Source organism: Meles meles, chromosome 1 (assembly GCF_922984935.1).
Source record: "Meles meles chromosome 1, mMelMel3.1 paternal haplotype, whole genome shotgun sequence".
NCBI classification, from domain to species: Eukaryota; Metazoa; Chordata; class Mammalia; order Carnivora; family Mustelidae; genus Meles; species Meles meles.
Genome location: NC_060066.1, coordinates 60,620,550 through 60,642,807, shown reverse-complemented (window position 1 = coordinate 60,642,807; position 22,258 = coordinate 60,620,550). Strand labels below are relative to the sequence as shown.

At 35.3% G+C, this 22,258-nt stretch overlaps 1 protein-coding gene across 11 annotated transcripts in view; it reads right to left on the bottom strand.

Moving 5' to 3' along the window:
* Positions 1 to 22,258, bottom strand: part of STAU2 (staufen double-stranded RNA binding protein 2) — a 320,763-nt gene that overhangs the window by 174,119 nt on the left and 124,386 nt on the right. For all 11 annotated transcript variants that reach the window (XM_046010474.1, XM_046010473.1, XM_046010477.1 and 8 more), the window contains 4 exons: positions 21,534 to 21,693; positions 20,135 to 20,242; positions 17,822 to 18,034; positions 6,742 to 6,879 (listed from right to left, as the gene is read on the bottom strand). In XM_046010474.1, coding sequence (XP_045866430.1) covers positions 6,742 to 6,879; positions 17,822 to 18,034; positions 20,135 to 20,242; positions 21,534 to 21,693 — 619 coding nt within the window. The remainder of the gene's footprint in view (positions 1 to 6,741; positions 6,880 to 17,821; positions 18,035 to 20,134; positions 20,243 to 21,533; positions 21,694 to 22,258) is intronic.

Sequence of the window (22,258 nt, the reverse complement as noted above, 5' to 3'; positions counted from 1 at the left end):
CTGCATCTGCCAAGAGCTAATGCAAAAAAACAAAAAGAAAAGAAAAAAAAAAGTAAATCAGAAAGTTAAAAGGAAAAAATTTTAAAAATAAAAAAATTTTTTTAAAAGATTTTACTTATTTGAGAGAGAGAGAAAAAGAATGAGAGAAAGAGACAAAAAGAGAGAGTGCACATAAGCAGGGGGAGGAGCAGAGAGAAGCAGACTTCATGCTGAGCAGGGGCTCAATCCCAGGACCCTGGGATCATGATCTGAGCCAAAGGCAGATGCTTAATTGACTGAGCTAACCACGTGCTCCCAAATAAATAAATTAAGAAAATTTTTAAAAAGAAAGCAAAAAGTACAGCATTACAAGGACAAATAAGAAATACACAAACACAGTGAGATTTGTTTTTATGAATTGGGTCTCAATAAATGATCAAAGCAGCAAACAAGAAGATAATCACAACTTTATAAATTAAAGTAGTCTGAATAATCTACAGGCAAAGAAGCAGCCCCAGTAAAAATTAGAAGATATTTTAAGTAAGTAATAACAGAAATACAAAATATCAAAATTTGAAGTTTGCAGCTAAAGGAGGGTTGAGAAGAAAATATATAGTCATAAAAGCTCAGGGAATGGCAGGAATATAATGAGCTAAACACCCAGCTCAAGAAGTTATTAGAGAAAAATGAATCCAAAGAAAAGACAAGAATAAAGACAAGGGCAGAAATTAAGGAAATAGAAAGGAAATAGAAAACAAAATACAATAAAAAATTTCAAAAAGCCAAAAGTTGGTTTCCTTAAAAGACTAATAAAATGATAAATCAAAGAGTAAGACTGATCAAGGAAAAGTAAGAGAAGACACAAATAAGAATGAAAATGGGAGATTACTAAAAGTTGTGTAGCATTAAAAAAAAAAAAAATAAGGGATAGGGGCGCCTAGCTCAGTTGTTTTAGTGTCTGCCTTTGTTCTGGGATCAAATCCCACATGGCTCTCTGCTCAGTGGGAAGTCTGCTTCTCCCTCTCCTGATCCCCCTGCTTGTGCTCTCTCTATCTCCCTGTCAAATAAATAAAATCTTTAAAAAATAACAAGGGATATTGAATATTTCAGCTAAAAATTTTTGAATATTTAAGTAAAGTGGAAAAATTCCTCAACAATACAAATTACCAAAACCGGCATAAAATAAACCCCAAACTGTATAGATCTATAACCATTAAAAAAAATAATAAAATAATTAAAAGCATTTCTACAAAGAAAACTCCAGAGAGCTCCTCCAGCAAATTCTACCTAATATTTAAGGAAGAATAATGTTAATCTTACAAAAATTCATCAAGAATAGAAAAAGAGATATCAGTCCCCAATTATTCAGTGAGGTATCACTTTGATTCCAAAATCCAACAAGAACAGTATAAGAAAAAAATTTACAGACCAATTTCATTCATGAATATAACTGCAAAAGTTTAAACTGTATAAGAGTAAACTGAACAAAGCAATATAGAAAAAGAAAAATCATGACGAAGTTAGGTTTATCGCAGAAATTTAAGATTGGTCTAACATTTGAAAGTCAAACTAAATCTGTCAACAGAATCTGCTATATTAATAGGCTGAGAAGACAAAAACATACGGTCATCATAATAAATAGAGCAAAAGCATTTGATAAAATGCAATATCCATTCATAATAAAAATTCTTAGTAAACTAGGGAAAAAATGGAACTTCCTAAATATGATAAAGGGCATTTTGTAAAAAACCTATAGCAAACCTCAGCAAATGTTATACTTAATGTTGAAATTCTGAAATTAGAAACAAGACAAGGATGCCTTCTATTTATATTAGCATTTAACATTTTACTACAAATCCTAGACAGAACAATAAGGCAAGAAAAAATATGGTATAGAATTAGAAGTATAAAAACAAACCATCATTATCTGGAGATACGTTATTTACATAGGAAATCCAAGAATATCTACAGATAAATTGTAAGAATTTATGAGTGTTAAGTTTTCTATGTAAGTAGTAGTATACAAAAGCCAATAGCATTTTTATATCCTACAACAATCAAATAGGAAATTATAAAAGTTATTAAATGCAAATCAAATACCTATGATGTTTAAGAACTTTATACAGAAAATAATAAGCACCAAGAAAAATTAAGATAAACCTAATGAATAGAGATATGCCATACTCATGTACTGAAAATCAGTATGATATCAATTCTCTTCAACGTGACCTATAAATTCAATTAATTTTCATCAAAATTCCACATGTGTTTTTACAATATTTGACAAGCTGATTCCAAAATTTACATGGAAATACAAAGTGCTAAGACCAACCAAGATTTTTTTGAGGACGAATTTGGCAACATTAAAATTAATTACTTCTGTTCCTCAAAAGAGCATCACTAAAATCGGGGGCGGGGGGAGGAGAGTCACAGCACAAGGAAAGATATTTGAAATGTCATGTAACTGAAAAGGACTCACATTCCAGAATATATAGAGAATGCCTCTATGTTTTTTTTTTTTTTAAACCAGTACAAAAATAAGCAAGAGAGCTGAACAGGCAATCTATATATAAAAATTCAGATTGTTTGACCAGATGTCACTGAGCTTTGTTTAGAAAAAAATTAGCTTCAATAGCTTCATGCCACTTTAATAAAATTTCACAATTACAATATACTGTGTACTAGCAATGAATTAGTATGTAGTACAACTAAATTTAGTTTTCAGATATAAAGCATGATACTTCTATCCACAGTTTCTTTTCTGGCTTTTGGGTGAAAGCATAATTGGCTATTCCATTTGTCTCAGAACATACCAATTCCCATCTGGTAACCAGACTTGTGTACTGTTTGCCATTTATTCTTACACAGTATTCAGGTTCCGTGTTCCCATTTCTATCACTACTTTTAAGATTCAGTGAACAAAGTACTTCTAACACAGTGGTTAGAAAAAAAAAAACTTAAACATAAACAATGTGCAAATTATATGACAAAGAAATTATACTCTTTTAATAGAATTTAAATAAAGATGAACTAAATGACCTAGTTCTTGTAGTATACGAAACACTGAAAATGTATTTATTATAGAATTTCTGTAACAACTATCACAAATGTCACAGTTCAAATCTGTGCCATGTCTTTGAAATATTTCATTGCTTTTTCTTCTAAAACTGGAAACCATCACATTATGACAACTCAGCCGGATTCTACAGACCTCACTCAGAAGCACTGATCGAGTGCGGTCCACAGTGGATCCCTGGAGCTGAGTGAACACACGTGACCTGCTGTATCTGTGCTGGCCTGCCCTGCCCTGAACACAGCAGGCCCTAGCCATAATGCACTTGAGTCCCTGGCTAAAGCCAGGCCTCTGATACCTGTTATTTTTCCCAGTGTTTGCTCTGCTTCCCCAACTTCACCCATCCCTGTGTTGTTGCTGGAATGCTTGCAAGCTAACAGATTAGGCTAGCTACGTCAGAAGCTTCCTCTACTGCTCTGAGGGTCAAAAGACTTGCCAAAGTAAATGGAAGCAAGATCACCAAGCAACAAAGAAAATGTATCATCTGGTTTTTTCATGCTACATACCCCTCACTCACTCTCATTCAATTCTTTTGCTGCTTCATCTCTAAATCACATTTCTCTACCCAGGCCTTATACTCTTTGACTCCAGTCTCCTGCGCTTGGGGAACGTTGTTCCCATCTCGGCATTCACGTTGGATCTGAATTTGCCAGCTTCCCATCTGACCTATTCTGACACCTTCAGGACTGACTGTTAGAAAAGGTGCTTCCAGATTCATTTTTGCCATTCACTCACCCCTTGCTTCCCACAAGTTTTTACTGTGGCATGGCTCAACAGTTTTCAGGTAGTTATCCCAGACTTATTTGTTACTACTGGAAAAAGTGAGTGTGCTGAAGGACTTTGATTCCCTAACAAACACAGTGGTCACTCAAAAAAAAAAAAAAAAAAAAAAGAAAAGAAAAATCACATCATTACAAAAGCAATTAAGTATATAAGTAAACTTTGTAAGTCATCTTTCTAGAAAACTCAAAAAATTTTTAGCCATTACAAATATTTTTACACTAAAATGTTAATTTGTCTGCAAAGAAGTTCAATTATTTTGCTAAGCAGTAACTTTAAGCCTGCCAGATTTTTACATTAAACAAATCACTTAAATGAGTCAAGTCCTCAACTAAAAAAAAATTCTAAAATAGCATATACCAAAGACAATTATCTTTCAGTGAGTCACAAATAAAACTGATGAAATTTGCTTTATATTTTAAAAACCTGAGATTTTAATCACAGGTAGGAAAAATTAACTCAATAGAATATGCTATACACAATGTGTATATCTGATATACATTTAATTTAGTTGTCATTATTTTCTCTTCAAAAAATTAAGATTTAAAATATAAAAAGCTTTCTTTAAAAAAAAAGCTTTAAGAAATATGCTCTGGAAATAAATACCCAAATAATCTTATCAGAGATTTTTCTTTGTCTAGTAATCAATACAAGTAACTGCATCTACTTTATAACATACAAACTTATCTTTATTTTTCATAGTGATAGATAAATATGAGTGTATTATATTACCTCTAGATATTTTTACTTCCACATTCAGTTATAACAAATGATAACATTGCTTAAGTAGTTTATACAAAAGCCTTTACTTTGATAAACTTGCTGCAATACTATAATGAATCCACTGGGGATTCCAGAAGGGGGAAAAGTAATATGAATTCAGTGTGAAAACATTTAAAAGCAACAGCCAAATGTTCCCATTTGACTAGAATGTTTATGAATACCCATAAAATGGAAGCTGGCCTAAGATATTCTAAATTCCTTTTTCAGAAGGGTACTCGATACACTCCGCAGGAAAAAAAAAATTGTTTAATAAACTCAAAGCCAGTTTTTATTCCTAATATAGTCTAAATTTTAGGTGATTTTTCCCCTTCCCCTTTTTTTCCTCTTTCAGAGTTCAAAAAATACATTCTAGAATTATTCCTAGAATTCTCCTAAACATGTAAAAGGAAAAATGGTAAAGTGTTTTATGAAGTGAAGATACTAGAATAAGACTGTTCTGGGTCTAACGACATCTAGACAGTATGTGTTCACTAGCCATAGAAGCAGTCCCCCCTTTTTGGATATTGAGGTTCCCAATCATGGTTTATCTGTGATTGCATTGTTAAGTTTACATCTCCAACAAAGCCAAACAACAAGCTCTCAGTCAGGCAGATAGGCAGCAAATATACACCAAAGGTTTCTTAAGGTCCCGATATATATATATATATATATATATATATATATATATATATATATATACACACACACACACCATACTGGATACTGTGAGATAAAGAAATGTGGAGATTATAAATTGGAAAAAAGGTAAAATTAAGAAATGCATGAAAAGGGTGTGCCTGGGTGGCTCAGTTGGTTAAGTGATGAAACTTGGTTTCAGCTTAGGTCATGATCTTGGGTCATGAGATTAAGCCCTGTGTCAGGCTTCACACTCAGCACGGAGTCTCACTGGGATTCTTTCCCTCTTCCTCCTCCCTCCTCCCTCTCTGCCCCTCCCCTGGCTTGTGTGCATAGGCACCCTCTCTCTCTCTCTCTCTCTCTCTAATAAATAGAATCTTTAAAAAAAAAGATATGCATGAAAAGTTAATAAATACAAGATATTACGTGTTACTACCAAAATGTCCACCACGTGGTGAGCACTTAATAGATATATGTGGGTTTTAATTGGATTACATTAAAGGCGAGATCCACGGGTCTGACTGGAAAAAGTTTCTTTGACAAGCCAATTATAATAAAAAGTTTTGGGACAATAAGAATTTAAATATGGACTGAGTATTAGATGATTCTAATGAATATGAATCATGCCTAATGTAAGAACATAAAGGAAAACTCATATTTTTTTAATGATATACACTAAGAAGGTAGGCTGAAATGGTATGTGGCTAGATATTAGCCCTGAAATACCTCAAGAAAAGAAGGAAGGGCGAGAAGGAGGAAAGAAAAATTGACAGCTGAAGCAAGTGTGGCAGAAAAAGTCTTCACTGTTGTGTTTGGATATTAGGCATACTCCTCATATGCCACTGCTAGTCCATTATATTGTTGTTTACAGTTTACTATTAAGTATAACCACCTTTGGATATGTTTGAAATTTACATAATAAGAATCTAAAGTTTCTTCAATATTGCGGTTTAAGTTGGCAAATGAAGATAAATAGGCAGAATTTTAAAAGGTGGGTATTTTAGGCATTGTACCTCAATCTGCAACCTCTAAATCTCTAGAGGCCTAAATCTCAGCGATTCTGAGTCTCTCCGTCCTCACCAGAGTTAGGTAGGAAGTCGGCTTTCTTTTCTTAATTTTCCGGATAACCCAAAAGCTCATGCTCTTGGCCCTATTCCATCTACGACATCTATCTTCTAAATGATGTTTCTAATTCCATCTGTATCCTATTTCCCAGTCGTTAACAGCCTCTGGCTGGAAACTGTAACGTAAGTTAGAGATAGGAATTCTACACTAGAAACTCTGTGGTTAATAACCTGTGTGAACTCACAGTCCCTTCAAAAACCCAGACTCTATTCTAACATGTCCTTGACACTTGAATGTTTCAACCAAGTTGGTAGGTGGGCCTAGAAGGAAGGAATGTCATTAGTTCCTAGTTTGCCCTTCCCCCATGTCTCTATTACAACCTGGAAGTTTCCAATTTTTTTTTCAGTGTTTCATAAATTTTTTTCTAATATAAATGTTAGAAATACCTGCATCACAAACTCCCGACGTCGGGGCATTCCTCTTTCTGAAAGCAGAACATAATCTGGCTCCTTTTCCTTTTTGGCCTGTTGAATTTGAGCCAGGCGGCTAATGGGGTTCATTCCTTGACCGTATTCTGGTCCAGCCTAAAAAATAATTTCAGAAAAAATCTCAAAACATGCTTTGTAAACTTGTTTTTGGATCCTTAAAGAAAGAGCGGTTCTCCCCTCACCCTGTGAAACCCAAAACCAAAACTAGAGAAGATAATGTAACTGGATAGTCACTTAAGAAGATTTATAAAGGCAAATCTAGAATAGATCTGAAACAAAGGCTTCTATAGGGTTTATGGCTCAAAGGTGTTATTTATAAGTTGGATCAAGTCTGCATTTCAAATCTGCAATATATTAGAATTGCTTCACAACTTCTATTCATCAAAAAACACCGAAAAGGGGGGCACCTGGGTAGCTCAGTTGGTTGAGCATCTGACTTTGGTTCTGGTGATAGTCTCCAGTTCCTGGAATTGAGCCCTGTATAGGGTTCCCTGCTCAGTAGGGAGTCTGCTAGTCTCTCTCCCTCTGCCTCTCCCAGTGCTCATGTCATATCTCTCTCCACACCCCCACTCAAATAAATGGATAAAATCTTAAACACACACACACACACATACCAAAAAGAATGTAAGAAGACAAGCCATGAACTAGGAAAAGATATCTGAAATACATATAACTAAAAAAAGAGATACCCAGTATCTAAAATACATATCCTTTTAGTTTAAACCAACTGAGCCACCCAAGTGCCCCAAAATGTATTTTTTTAACTCCTAAAAAGTAATAAGACAATGTAAAAGAAAAATAGGCAAAAGAGGTGAATAGATATTTAACAGAAGAAAAGAAATATGAAAAGATAATCTCATTAAGACTCAGAAAATGCATATTAAAACCATAGTGAGACACTATTTCATACCCATCCACTTCCCAAAAATTAAGAAGTCTGACAGCCCCAATTAGTGAGGATGCAGAGTAACAAAAACCTATACAGTACTGGGGCACCTGGCTGGCTCAATCAAGCGAGCATGCAATTCTTGATCTTGGGGTCGTGAGTTCAAGCCCCACACTGGGTGTAGAGATTACTAAAAAATAAACTTTTTTAAAAAACAACTTATATAGTGACAGTAATATAAATTGAAAAACAATTTGGCAAAGACAAAAACCAGTAGCCTACTCACAGTCATGTTATACCCCTAGTAAACTGTTGCCCATATGCACTAGCTCACACATACAAGAATATCCAGAGCTACATTATTTGAAATAGCAAAAAAATAAAAACTAGAAACAACCTGAACAGTCATCAGTAAAAGAACAAATAAATTATGGTATATTTATATAGTAGAGTGGCATATAACAATGAAAATGAATTAGTCATGGCTCAGGTCATGATCCCAGGGTCCTGGAATTGAGTCCCGCATCGGGCTCCTTGCTCAATGGGGAGCCTACTTCTCTCTGCCTGCTGATCTCCCTGCTTGGGCTTGGGCTTTCTCTCTCTCTCTCTCTCTAATAAATAATTAAAATCTTTAAAAAAAAGAAAAGAAAAGGGGCGCCTGGGTCGTTCAGTGGGTTAAAGCCTCTGCCTTTGGCTCAGGTCATGATCCCAGGGTCCTGGGATCAAGCCCCACCATCAGGCTCTCTGCTTGGCAGGGAGCCTGCTTCCCTTCCTCTCTCTCTCTGCCTGCCTCTCTGCCTACTTGTGATCTCTGTCAAATAAATAAATTAAATCTTTAAAAAAAAAAGGAAAGAAAAGAAAATGAATTAAGGATAGCTACATGCTTCAAAATGAATGATTTTTTTTAAAGCTTTAAGAAAAGCAAGCACAGAAGAATAAATACAGGATGATATAATTTATGTAAAGCCCACTAAAACCACAAAACACTGCTGAAATTAAATGAGATCTCAATAAATGGACAGACATAGATGGTCATGGATCAGAAGACTCAATATTTTTAAAATGTCACTTCTCTTCAGACTGATCAATTCATTGCAATCCCAATCAAAATCCCAATAGGCTTTTTCTTGTAATAATTCATAAGCTAATGCTAAGATTCATGTAGAAATGCAAAAGACAAATAAACAAATGACTGAAAAATAGAATAAAACTGGAGGACCCAGACTACCTGATTTCAAGATTTATTATAAAGCTATGGTAATCAAGACAGTATGTATAGTATTGGCATAAAGATAGACAAAGAGATTAATGAAACACAGCAACATCCAGAAACAGACCCATACAAATATGGTCAACTGATTTTTGACAAAGGTGCAAAAGCAATTCAGTGGAGAAAGGGCACTCTTTTCAACCACTGGTACTAAAACAATTGAATATTCATAGGCAAAAAAAGAAAAACTCCGAAACTTCATACCTCACACCCACTACAAAAAATAACTCAAATGGTTTACAGACTTAAATGTAGTATCTATAACCATAAAACTTCCAGAAGAAAATACAGGTGACATTTTTGTGACCTGGTTAGGTGACAACTGCTTAGGTACAACCCTAAAATCATATTCCATAAAAATAATAAACTGGAATTTTACAAAATTAGTAATTTCTCTTCTTTCAAAAGGACAAGTCATAGGCTTGGAGAAAATATTTGCAAACCACATATCTGATCAAGAACTTGCAGGGAGAGAGGAATAAAATAGGTAAAGGGGATTAAGAAATATAAACTTCCAGTTATAAAATAAATAAGTCATAGGGATGTAATGTACAGCATAAGGAATGTAGTCACTAATACTACAACAACTTTGTATGGTGACAGATGGTAACTATACTTCATGGGGATCATTTCATGATGTATAAAAATACTGAAACACTATGATGTACACCTGAAACTAAGAGGATATTGCATGTCATTTATGCTTAAATTAAAAAAAAGAATTGTCACTGAAAAATAACTTGTATCCTAAGTATATGAAGACCTCTCAAAATTCAGTAATAAATTTATTATTATTTAAATTCCCTAATTTTTTAAATGGGCAAAAGATCTGAAGAACACTTCATCAAGCTTCATGTGCTACGAAACACATAAAAAATGGTCAATATCATTAGTCACTGGAGAAATGTGAATTAAAACCACAATGAGGTATCAATATACATCTATCTGCACAACTGAAATTTAAGACTATACTATGTTTTAGAAAGGACACATGGCTGATGAGAATATAAAACAGTACATCCATGTTAAGAAACAACTGGCTAGGGGCACCTGGGTGGCTCAGTGGTTTAAGCCGCTGCCTTCGGCTCAGGTCATGATCGCAGGGTCCTGGGATCGAGTCCCGCATTGGGCTCTCTGCTCGGCAGGGAGCCTGCTTCCCTCTCACTCTCTCTGCCTGCCTCTCTGCCTACTTGTATCTCTCTCTGTCAAATAAATAAATAAAATCTTTAAAAAAAAAAAAAAGAAACAACTGGCCATCTCTTAAAATGTTGAATATATACTTACTAAATGACCAAGTCATTCACTTCCAAGCATTTACCACTCCCTCCTAAAAAAAGGAAAGCTTAGCCCATGAGATTTATACAGAAATGTTCATAGCAGCTTTATTTATAGCCCCAAATGAGAAACATCCAAAATATCCACCAAAGGATGAATGGGTAAACAAAGGTTGGTGTAATTATACAACAAAATACTATTGGCACTAAAATAGAAGCAATAACTAATACATGGAACAACATGAATGAATCTTGAAATGATTTATGCTAGTGAAAGAAGCCAGCCAAAAAAGGGGTAGTTTCTTGGGAACGGAAGATGGGAGGAATTATAGAGGGGCATGAAGAAACTTTTGGGAGTGTTCATTACCTTGATTATGGTCATGGTTACACAGGTGTACACATATATCAAAAGATATCAAATCATATGCTTTAAATATGTATACTTCAATATATGGCAACTATACCTCAACAAAGCTGTTTTAAAAGCTAACTAACCAAATGCCATTTTTTCAGAAAAACAAACATATAGTAAAATTATAAGGTAAGGAATTGTTAAATATAAAACCAATGATTGGGGCGCCTGGGTGGCTCAGTGGTTAAAGCCTCTGCCTTCGGCTCAGGTCATGATCCCGGGGTCCTGGGATCAAGCCCCACATCCGGCTCTCTGCTCAATGGGGAGCCTGCCTCCTCCTCTCTCTGCCTGCCTCTCTGCCTACCTGTGATCTGTCAAATAAACAAATAAAAAAAAAAAATCTTTAAAAAAAAAAATAAATAAAACCAATGATTATGATTAACTATGTGAAGTGGTATATGGATGTGACAGGAGAGGGGCTCACACACAGTTTCAATCTCACTGAGAAACATTTCATATTCAAGTTGGGCAGTAGGTCTTACTTTTACTTAGTATGCTTTTTAACTTACAAACAAATATTATATAAACCATTTAGAAGACACTCTATTTTTGGGGCACCTGGGTGGCTCAATGGGTTAAAGCCTCTGCCTTCGGCTCAGGTCATGATCCCAGAATCCTGGGATCGAGCCCCACATCAGGCTCTCTGCTCCGCAGGGAGCCTGCTTCTTCCTCTCTCTCTGCCTAGTTGTGATTTCTCTCTGTCAAATAAATAAAATATTAAAAAAAAAAACTTTATAGAAGACACTCTATTTTAAACTTACATATGGCTGTTTTATTGACTTCTAAAAGGTTTAAAAACAAAAAAAGTTCTGCAAATCTCTGTGGATATGAACTTTCTTCATATATTATTTCTAGAAATAAAGCTTTATATTTATCACATGGTCAAAACCTTATTTCCAGCAGTGAAAATTTCTTCTAAAACAGGTATAAGAGACAACGGTTATCAATATGTTACAGATGACGGATGTTACACTAAACTTATGTATACAGTGAGCTCCTCCTGAGAACTGCTGGGTCTCAACCATATCTAATTTGGTGCTGTAGGTCAGATCCTGCAGGATCTTTTAAATTATGTTTATGATTTTGGACTTTATCCAAGGAGCAATGGGAAATTACTAAAAGATTTCAAGCAGAGGCATGACATGATCTGACTGATGTCTCTAAACGATAACACTTTTTAAAAGATCAGTTGATATCAAAAGTATTATAGGAAGGCCAATTAAAAACCTGCTACAGAAGTTCAAGCAAGAGATGATTGTGACTTGAACCAAAAGGGTGGCAGAGGAATGGAAAAAAAATTAACCAACTTAAGAAATACTTAACCTGATAATCGATTCAACAGGACTTGACGATTGATTGGACAAAATGGCTAAGAAAGAAATTAAAAATGACTCACAGGAAGATATTCACAAATGACACTACAAAGGGCTGATATCCAAGATCTATAAAGAACTCCTCAAACTCAACACACACAAAACAGATAATCACATCAAAAAATGGGCAGAAGACATAAACAGACACTTCTCCAAAGAAGACATACAAATGGCTAACAAACATATGAAAAAATGTTCATCATCATTAGCCATCAGGGAGATTCAACTCAAAACCACATTGAGATTCCATCTTATACCAGTTAGAATGGCCAAAATTAACAAGAGAGTAAAAAGCAAGTGTTGGAGAGGATGGGGAGCAAGGGGAACCCTCTTACACTGTTGGTGGGAATGCAAGTTGGTGTAGCCACTTTGGAAAACAGTGTGGAGATTCCTTAAGAAATTAAAAATAGAGCTTCCCTATGACCCTGCAATTGCACTACTGGGTATTTACCCCAAAGATACAGATGTAGTGAAAAGAAGGGCCATCTGTACTCTCTGTACTCTCAATGTTTGTAGAAACAATGGCCACAGTTGCCAAACTGTGGAAAGAACCAAGATGCCCTTCCACAAACGAATGGATAAAGAAGATATGGTCCATATATACAATGGAGTATTATGTGTCTATCAGAAAGGATGAGTACCCAACTTTTGTATCAATATGGACAGGACTGGAAGAGATTATGCTGAGTGAAATAAGTCAAGCAGAGTCAATTATCATATGGTTTCACTTACTTGTGGGACATACGGAATAACACGGACGACATTGGGAGATGGAGAGAAGTGAGTTGGGGGAAATCGGAGGGGGAGACAAACCATGAGAGACTGTGGACTTTGAGAAGCAAAGTTTTGGAGGGGACTGGGAGGGTGGGTGAGCCTGGTGATGGGTATGGATGATGATGTATTGCATGGAGCACTGGGTGTGGTACGTAAACAATGAATTTTGGAACATTGAAAAAAACTACATTAAATTTTTTAAAAAATGACTTCTAGGCTTTTGTTTCAGCAGCAAGATGGTGATGCCAGGCACTATAATAAGTAATGCTGGAGGAGAAGGAGGTTATGATGGCTTTGAAGTGCCTGCAAAATTACAAAGTGAAAATGTCCAAGAGGCAGTGTAGAGCGCAGAAGAGAATTTGGGAATCATCTATATAAAGACTGAATCAAAGACCTAAAAGTATGAACAGCAGCCTAGGGGAGAGTAAGAGAAGAAAAAGACTTAGAACTTTAGTACTGTAACAGGTAGAAGAAGAGGAAAGGAAAATGTTAACTTTTGATAAAATAATGGTTTCTACCTCTACTTACATACCAGGAAAATGGAAACTAAATGAATTCTAAAGGAAGTAAAGTACTGGTGAGAAAAGATGAATACAGACAGTAAGTTGTAAGTCTAAGATTGGGGTATCAATAAAAAGGGGAAAAGAAACCTTTGAGTCTAGCACAAGAAGCCTGCCTAGCTCATGAAGATATTCAAATAAAAATGTACTTTCAATGATACATTGTCTCCATTGTTTAATTTTCCTCTTTTATAAAAATATTCTTAAGTTCCATGGGGCACCTGGGTGGCTCAGTTGATTAAGCATGTGACTCCTGATTTGGGCTCAGGTCATGATCTCAGGGCTATGAGACTGAGCCCCGCATCCAGCTCCACACTTGGCATGGAGCCTGCTTAAGATTCTCTCTCTTCCTCTTCCCCTGTCCCTCCCTCCTCTTAGAAAAAATGGCAAGTTCCAAAACACTGTTGTTGATATGGATTCCAGTGACAAAAAAAATGAGATGCTTAAATCCAATTTGATAAGAATGAAGTCTGAGAACATTAAGACTGGCTGTTCCTTCCCTTGATTGAAATTAACTATTAGCATCCTTGACAGTTAAGTTATTCCTTGGATAGCAAGTTTTATGTTATTTTTCCACAAACTAGTATGAAAGTCTTGTAACTGCTGTGTCCAGAAAATTTTCTCTCCCAACATCAGAAACACTTCTCTGAAGTCCCATCTTACAGAAGAGAACTACGTTAAAAAACAAAATATAAACCCAGAGACATCCATAGGACAGTCTTACATTTTAACAAGGTAATTCTGTACAGTTAATTTTTTTTTAAAGATTTTATTTATTTATTGGACAGAGAGAGATCACAAGTAGGCAGAGAGTGAGAGGGAAGCAGGCTCCCTGCCGAGCAGAGAGCCCGATGCGGGGCTCGATCCCAGGACCCTGAGATCATGACCTGAGCCGAAGGCAGGGGCTTAAACCACTGAGCCACCCAGGCGCCCCTGTACAGTTCATTTTAAAATCCAAAAAGACTTCACAATCAACCAGTTTCAAATGGGCACTAGAATCAGACATGACTGACTAGACCTGGAACCTGTTACATGATCTTGGGTAAATTTCTTAAACATCAAGGATCCCATCTGTAAAACAGGATAACAGCTACATCACAGCATGATTAAGAAAATTAAAAGAATGTGATGTTTTATTTTAAATAAAATCAAAGTAAATCATCAACAGTTTATTCTTGGTTTCTACTGCATAATAAGGAACTGTAGAGCCTAGATGTATAAGACCTATAAGGAAGGATAAAAATGCTGCAAACTAAGATATTATTTCAACCTACCCATTTATTGGCCCACCATACTTAAAATTATCTAGATTCCAATGCATTGTATGCATGCTGCTTTCTCAAAATAACCTTACATTTCAGAAGATGTCTATAGGTTTTATTTTAACATAAGACAGACATGGTACAAATAATTCCAAGTGTGATGTATGTGAGGAAAAATGCAGGGGCTAACCTAATCTGGGAGTAGGGGAGAACAAAGAAGGTTTCCCTAAAGAAGTCAAGTTCAAGCTGAGATCTGAATGGTGGATAGGAAGAAAGTACTGGAATAACATGCTTATATACTAGAAGTAGCAGCAAAAAAATACTGAAAATTCAAAATGTTTATCCCCAGTCTGGGGAATAACATCGAAACAATAATCTTGACTTTAATGGCTATAGTTAAAAGCAACGAGGGTTATGTTTATATTCTATCATAAAAATGTACAGATCTTTTCTAGTCTAATGGCTCACTATTTGATTTTATTATTAAGGTTATTAAGATTTGATTTTATTATTAAGGTTATTAAGATTCAACTTAGTTGGGGCACCTGGGTGGCTCAGTGGGTTAAGCCTCTCATTCGGCCCAGGTCATGATCTCAGGTTCCTGGGATCGAGACCCGCATCGGGCTCTCTGCTCAGTAGGGAGCCTGCTTTCCCCTCTCTCTGTCTGCTGCTCTTCCTACTTGTGATCTCTCTCTCTCTCTCTGTCAAATAAATAAATAAAATCTTTAAAAAGATTCAATTTAGTTTAATAAATTAGTTGGAAATTATTGTGACCAGTTTTGTGCTGCCATTCTGATGCAGAGCAGTGTTCTTCCATCATGGAAAAGCTGAAGATTTTATATATATAAAAAGACTTCAGACAAACAAAGAAACCAAAACAGACTCACTAATACAGGGAACTAACTGGTGGTTGGCAGAGGGAAGAGGGAATGGTGAAATAGGTGGCAGGGATTAAGAGCTAAAAACTTCCAGTTACAAAATAAATAAGTTACAAGGGTGAAAAGTATAGCATAGAAAATATAGTCAATAATAGTGTTATAATGAAGTGACAAATAGTGACCAAATACTCAGTAATATGTAGAGTGTTGAGTAGGTATACTGTAACCTGACACTAATATTTCATTGTATTTCTACTTTGTATTTCTACAAAAATTCTTAAAAAAATATTGAAGAAAATAGACCATGGATATATTCACATACATATAAAATGGGAATAGACAGTTACATATGAAATAACAATAGTTAATCTTTATTGAGCACTTATATTTTATATTAATAAATATTTAATAATAATTACTAATGCATTCTGTGTATAATTTGGTTAACAGATAACAAACCTATGAAGCAAGTCAATTATTATTCCTACTTTCATAAATAAAGAAATATAAGATTATAAAAGTTAGGTAAATTTACTCAGGTCACAGGGATTCATACTCAAAACTGATTCCAAACATTGTGTTCTTAAAGCCATATCCAATTCCCTAACCACGTGATATGAATGAAAGCCAGCCTTCAGAACCAGTAGGACTCAGGACAAGTGGATCTATTTGGCATCTATTTTTAGTCTACCTTATATGTAAGGTAGAATTCTATTTCAGGGAACACATAACCCATACCTTCTCAGTGAAATGATGATAGTATTCATTAAGAACACATGTACAGGGTGCCTGGGTGGCTCAGTCCATTAAGTGTCTGCCTTCAGCTCTCAGGTCATGATCCCAGCGTCCTGGGATCGAGCCCTACATTGGGCTCCTTGGTCAACAGGGAGCCTGCTTCTCCCTCTCCCTCTGCCTGTCACTCCCTCTGCTTGTGTCCTCTCTCTGTCAAATAAAATCTTTTTTAAAAAAATAAGAGGAACACACGTTTATATATTTATGTAAATACATATGCATGTATCTTTAAATTAAACAAAGGTGCAAAAGACAGAAAATCTATAAAAATACCATAGTTGTACCATTGTACAATCTAAACAAAAGAGGTTCATCAAAGAGAAAATGTATAGTTGACCCCTGAACAACATGGGGGAGCAAACACCTATGCCCCACTCAGTCAAAAATCCATATATAACTTCTTTTTGTTTTTATCCCCCAAAACTTAAATACTAATAACCTACGGTTGATCAGAAGCCTCACTAATAACTTAAAACAGTGAATTAACCCATACTCTATGTGTTATGTATGTTATACGTATTATAAGGAAAAGAAAATACATTTACCATACTGTAGTTACAGAAAAAATCTGCATATAAATGGACTCATGTTGTTCAAGGGTTAACCCTGCTTCATTTTTGTAATCCTTGATCTGTAGAGCCTAACCAGAAGTTCGCTAAGTGACACTGACTTGGCAACTGACACGCTAGCAGCTGAAGGCCTTCTGTGAATGGAACTCGAGCTCATGTACCACCTACCTACTGAGCACTCACAGGCAGCGTCCTGTACTCAGCACTGAATCATCTCATTCCTTTTTTGCTTTTTGTTGGTGGTGGTGTAAACAACAACAAAAAAATCTGCTCTAGTAAAAGAAAGAGTTACAACATCTTGAAAAATCGCGTGCTCTGTTTTCTTCTTTGGCAAGGTATGCATGACTGAAAGAATAGAAACAAAACACTACCACTTACCTCATAGGGCCGCTATGAGGATTAAATATGATAAAGCACATGAAATGCTGGGACACACAGTGCTTTATGTGCACTAGCTGTGGCTGCTCTCACCGGCACTGGTATCATTCACACGATTATTACCCTGTAACCTACCACCATTTCAGGATATTCCAAGAAGTCACCATAGCACAGACTAGCATGCGGAAAGAACACAGGACTGGAAATCAGAGTAGTTCAAGTTGCTCTGCAGCCCCAGGTGAATCAGAGTGAGCAAAGTCTTTGTACATGTTTCACAATACCTTAGTTGTGAAAAAGGGGTAACGTCATCTATCTTGCACAGTCCTGATGAGAAGCACACTAAAGGTGATCATGAATGAGAAAGTATCTTTTAAAACCATAAAGAACAATAAATATGGAAGGTATGATTGCTTGATGAACAAACACAGGTGTCCAGTGTCTAAGAGCAACACAGAATAGTTATTAATTTATAGTCCAGGGCCACCCTTGACTCTGGGGCTACATATAATCCACAGGTGTAGGTGCCTGCCCCACAGAAAAACTTTTATCTATAGTTAAACCATCATACTGATACAGCGAAACTAACAAGTGTTCACAAGCACACATTTACCTTTACTATTGTTTTAGGGCGTTTTTTAAAAAATAATTTTGGCTTTTCAACCACAGGAAGAGGCGGAAGTTTCTTAAGCTCCTGGAGGACGGTGGTGGCAGCGCGCTTCTTGGAAAGTTTTTTGCTATTTCCCTCTCCTTCTGCTGAGAACTCTCCCACTGACACCCGAGTAACAAAGCTTTTCATATGCGGTGGTCCACTTTCTTTAATAACCTATTAAATATAAGTAAAATATTTCATATAGGCACTTAAGAAATGTTCTCATCACATGAATCTTTTTAAAATGTTCATATCATAATCAAAATTTAAATTATAAAGAATTATGCCAAAATTATAGATTTCTTTAATAAAGTTATATAGATATTATATAGGCACATTCACTTATGATACTTATGATGCTTAATGAACTGAAGTTGAAAGAACAAAAAAACAAATAAATACATTCAATTCATAGTCAAATTTGTGTTTTACTAGCTTAAAATAGGCAATTCTAATTATGGTGACCCAGTTTCTTACGGAACAGAAAATTAAGAATATAAAACACACCACATTGGATTATATACACAGACCATCCAAAACAATAATTTGTATTTAACTGTGTACATCTCTAATTTCTTCCCTATAATAAGTTACTGAAATACAAGACTACTTCTTCCTGGGGTTCTCTAGCCCATAAAGCATCCTTCATGTGGACGCCTCTCAAAAATAACTTATGGGTAAAAATAACCTATTTCTGATGGAGTCCTCAAAGGCTGTTTTATAGAAAGGAATGTTTACTTTCTGCAACATCTTAAAAAGGTAAGTAGACATACCATAAAAAATACTTATCTTAGAAATGGAATAGCTATGAATGTTCCTAAACATTCCGTATTCTTTAAACTATGCCAGCTTTTGGAGGAAAGATGCCTTCCAAAACCCAAATGCTCAAAACTTTAGTCTCCTTCAAAATCCTGACCTATAAAAGATACCCTAGTTAAACAGTTTACCATTTAACTTTATATTAAAATTCTGTCTTCTAATATTAGATACCAATTAGGAAAGGAAAAGGGAAACAACACAGGATACAAAAAACGCAGTTGGATTGTATCCAATTGGATTAATTCAATAATGTTGGATTATTATTATCTCAATAATCCAACACTATTGGGGATAAAAATACTTATGATAATCATACTTCCTATTTAATTTCAGTTTACTAGCTGAAACACCAAAACTGTTTATTTTAATTACTTTGATGGATAATTAAAAAAAATGATGGATAATTAAAAAAAAAAGTACGTGCTTAACAACTTGACAGAATACGAAATATCTGACCTTTTATTACTCACATTAGATCGTCATTATGAAAACTAAATATTCTATACTATATTAATGCTTCCAAGGACTTCTAAGACTTATAAAACTGTTCCTATTCATTGTAGCCTATAAAAGGCCCGTGTTCAATAACTTTTGAGTAAATGTAATTACTTTTGATAGGTTTTCTATATTTCCCTCATCATTTCTTGGTGGAACCAAAAGAACCCCAAGTACATTCCATCCCTGCCTTCCTCATTTTGCTGCTTTTAATCTGCCACAGGGTGAGAGATCAGATAAGCCAACTGAGGAGAACTGTGTCTAAGGATAGGTTCTCAGTCAAGGTCAGTTGATCTTGGCAGTAAAAAAAATGTGGGAGCTTTCTTGTCAGTGAACATCCATAATTTGAAGGATATTCCATAACCATTTCAGCTTATTTCCTGGATTTTGCCTATTTTCTAGATATTGGAGTTACAAATTAGTGACCTCTTAATAAAGGAGATTATTATAATAATTTCAAAATTTTCCCTTTTAAATTTCACATTTTGTAAATATTTTGTGACATGTTTATCTGGTTGTAGAGACCTGCTTAATTACTTCTTGGTGATTTGTTAGTAAAAGTTAAATTTAAACCTATTTTGGTTCCACAAATTTAGAAGAATTTAGTAGTAATGTATATATTTCACTATTAACTTGAATACTTTCAATTTAATCCTATTAAAAACACCAAACCTTACTATAAATTATCTTATACTCACAAAATAAATTTTATGATGAAAATTAAAATGTCATATATACAAATTATTTAATACAGAAAAGCCAGAAATCAGCAGAAATCCATGATATTATAGTAGTTCTATTTTCCCCAGGGCCTATATGATTTCATGATACACAGTTTGAACATAAGGAAGCACATTAACTCTTTCAGGATACTAGTATGCCGGCTGATTAATTTGTCTGCTTATTTTAAATAGTGAGGAGCAGGGGGAGAGAAATGAAAGATCACTACTGAACACATACCTCAAAACTGACGGGCATATTTCGCTTCAGAGCAATTTCAAACACTAAGCTGATCTCAGATTTATTCGCATCTTTGTCATCATCCATTTCTTTTCCTGATTCGCCATTCTAAATCACAAAAAATAGTATGACGATGAATCTTCACTTTGTAACAAACTGTACATATATTTACAATTAAGATGGCTATTTAAAATACAGTAAGAAACAAGAAACCAGAGACTGTATCTTGTGGGTTCCTATCCATATAACAACAGGAGTGGTGGGCTTTGCTGAGAGGCTTTTTTGTAATTTAATTTTTAAGGTTTTTTGTTTTGATTTTCATTTTTTGTTTTTTGCTCAAAGTGGAAGGATAAAGACTGAATGTGTAAATCTTTTACTTAACCATATACTAATCTGAATTCATACTATGTCCCCAGACTCAATTCTCTGTCTATCCCCCATCCACACAGACACACAACACTTTCCCTGATATTCTAATATGCTTCTTAATCTTCTGTAAAGACCAAATTATAAAAGCTTATAGGATGCGAATCAGGATTTTGGAGCTCTATGTCTGGCTCTGGCATCAATTTGGTTATTCACTTCTTTAACACACATAATTCTGAAGAGATTCATATATGTTGAATCCAGAGTATTAGAGATAAAAAGATCAAGAGACAGTATTCCTACTGCCAACAAACTTATGACTTAGTGTGAAAACAGATAAGCAAACAGAGTAAGAGTTATAATGAAAGTGTACAAGCAGAAAAATACCAAAGTGAGCCATTAACTAAGATGAATCTCAAAGGGGGAGGATGAGAGGTTTGAGGGCAGGGGAAACGTAGGGGTTGAACAGAACAGTTTGCAATAACTAAGTGGAGAGTTCAAAAATGAGGTGACTTATAAGACATGTCTGAGCCAAAGATACTATTTTGAAATCAATAGAGAAGGCTGCTAAAGCCATGGGAATGGGTGCAATTATTCAACATCAGGCTTGATACCCTGGTCTGTAAAATAAAATAGGACTGAAACAAATCTATGAAAATCTCTTCCACTTGAAACTCCTTGATTCTAAATGAACACAATGTAATCTATGCTCAATAAACATAGCATTAAATGAAGGGTAAATGAATGCAACTTCTCAAGCTTGTTCACGTCCCCAAATACTGTGCTGCCTGAGAAGTAAAATCCATAGGTGGACCAAAGTTCTCAAAGGTAAGGTCATCGTAGCAGGAACACATGAGTCTGGTACAGTAGACAGGTGATCTGAGAAGGAAATCATAGCAGGTCACCATTCTAATATTCTTTCCTATCAGAACAGATTATTTCTTTTTATTTTTAGAAACACATTTAGTTGTCTTGTCAATAATCTCACTGGGGAACTATAAGGAAGAGACTGTCACATGTAGCGGCAACATACCTGAGGTGACTTTTCCGGAATAGGTTCATTCTGCAGTGCTTGAAGGGCTTTCATTGCAGCATTGTGTCTAGCGGCTTGTCGAGTCTTTCCTTCCCCAAAAAATTCATTATTTCCTACAGTCAGCTGAACATAAAAGATCTTGGGCATTGGGCAATGATACCTAAGATAAGAAAATTAAAATATTAATGTTAGTTCAGTAATTATGAGTAAGATTTGTTTTCTTGAAAATGATAGCAACCATATAAGGTACTATATACTCTCTTACTCACCCAACCAAGTATTAACCTCATGAATGTATTTATAAAAGACAAAATATGAGTCAATATAGCTATAGACATATTTCTCCATGAAAAGCAATTATAGAAAATAATACTAAATATAATATAATAGAAATTATTCAATTATATCACAGAAAACTTTAAGTAGAGGTTTTCAGCTAGATCTTGAGAGATGTGAGCCGAGTGGTCTGGTGCTGAAGGGGGCCACAACAGAGGCAGGAGACTGGTAAGCCCACTTGGGGGACAACATGCAGAGGATGGTGACTTCAGCAGAAGACAGTTATGGCTAGACATGGGAGGGGAAGAGAGATGGAGCTACTACTCCATTCCAAAGGAATAAGTTCTTTGCCAAGTAACAAGAAGACCAGACTGAACATAAGAGAGAATGGGAACATAAGCCAATTCTTAAGCAGATAAGCAATATCATAATAAAATATATTTAAAGAA